We start from the raw sequence: 489 nt of genomic DNA, 5'->3' as shown, positions 1-489 counted from the left end.
AAAAAAAAAAATAGTAATGACGTCCCAACGCAACCAATACCACCTTTCAACTCCGCCTTATTTCAGTCAATCGGTTCCCCCTTCTTTAGCTTCAAAAAGAAACATGTGTACATGCATATGCCGATCAACAAGTATCCCCAACCGGGCTTTCTCTTCCATATCCTCTACAAAACGAATGAATGGGCCCTGCCATCCCCTCAGGCAGCTCCACGTCATATCGCCAATTTTCGCGTTTCCGTACCTGTGCAGAAGAAACGCAACACATAAGCGAAGAACAAAAAGCCCAATGTATGCGATGCCCGACTCTGTTCGCCAAAAAAAAAAAAACGTAGTAGACATGGGAACGGACTCCGACGCCTACGGAAAAAAAAACAGGTGGGACTTACGTTCAACAGCTGCATCTACCTTTGCAACGCACGATGGCAGCACAGGGAGGTGCTTCAACATCACAAACAAAAACGTTACAGCTTAAGAACGAGGTCACCGGGC

The 489-nt window shown here is 46.4% G+C and overlaps 1 protein-coding gene across 1 annotated transcript; it reads left to right on the top strand.

Annotated features, from left to right (window-relative positions):
• Nucleotides 1–103: 103 nt before the first annotated feature.
• TEOVI_000634800 (uncharacterized protein) lies at nucleotides 104–472 on the top strand (the record flags this gene model as incomplete). Its single annotated transcript, XM_067221131.1, has 1 exon — nucleotides 104–472. The coding sequence occupies one exon, from the start codon at nucleotides 104–106 to the stop codon at nucleotides 470–472; it is 369 nt and encodes a 122-aa protein (XP_067077232.1).
• Nucleotides 473–489: the final 17 nt, after the last annotated feature.

Source organism: Trypanosoma equiperdum, assembly GCF_001457755.1.
Source record: "Trypanosoma equiperdum strain OVI genome assembly, contig: ctg_1324, whole genome shotgun sequence".
Taxonomy (NCBI): domain Eukaryota; phylum Euglenozoa; class Kinetoplastea; order Trypanosomatida; family Trypanosomatidae; genus Trypanosoma; species Trypanosoma equiperdum.
The sequence above is the reverse complement of the archived record's forward strand: the minus strand, read 5'-3'. Positions and strand labels throughout refer to the sequence as shown.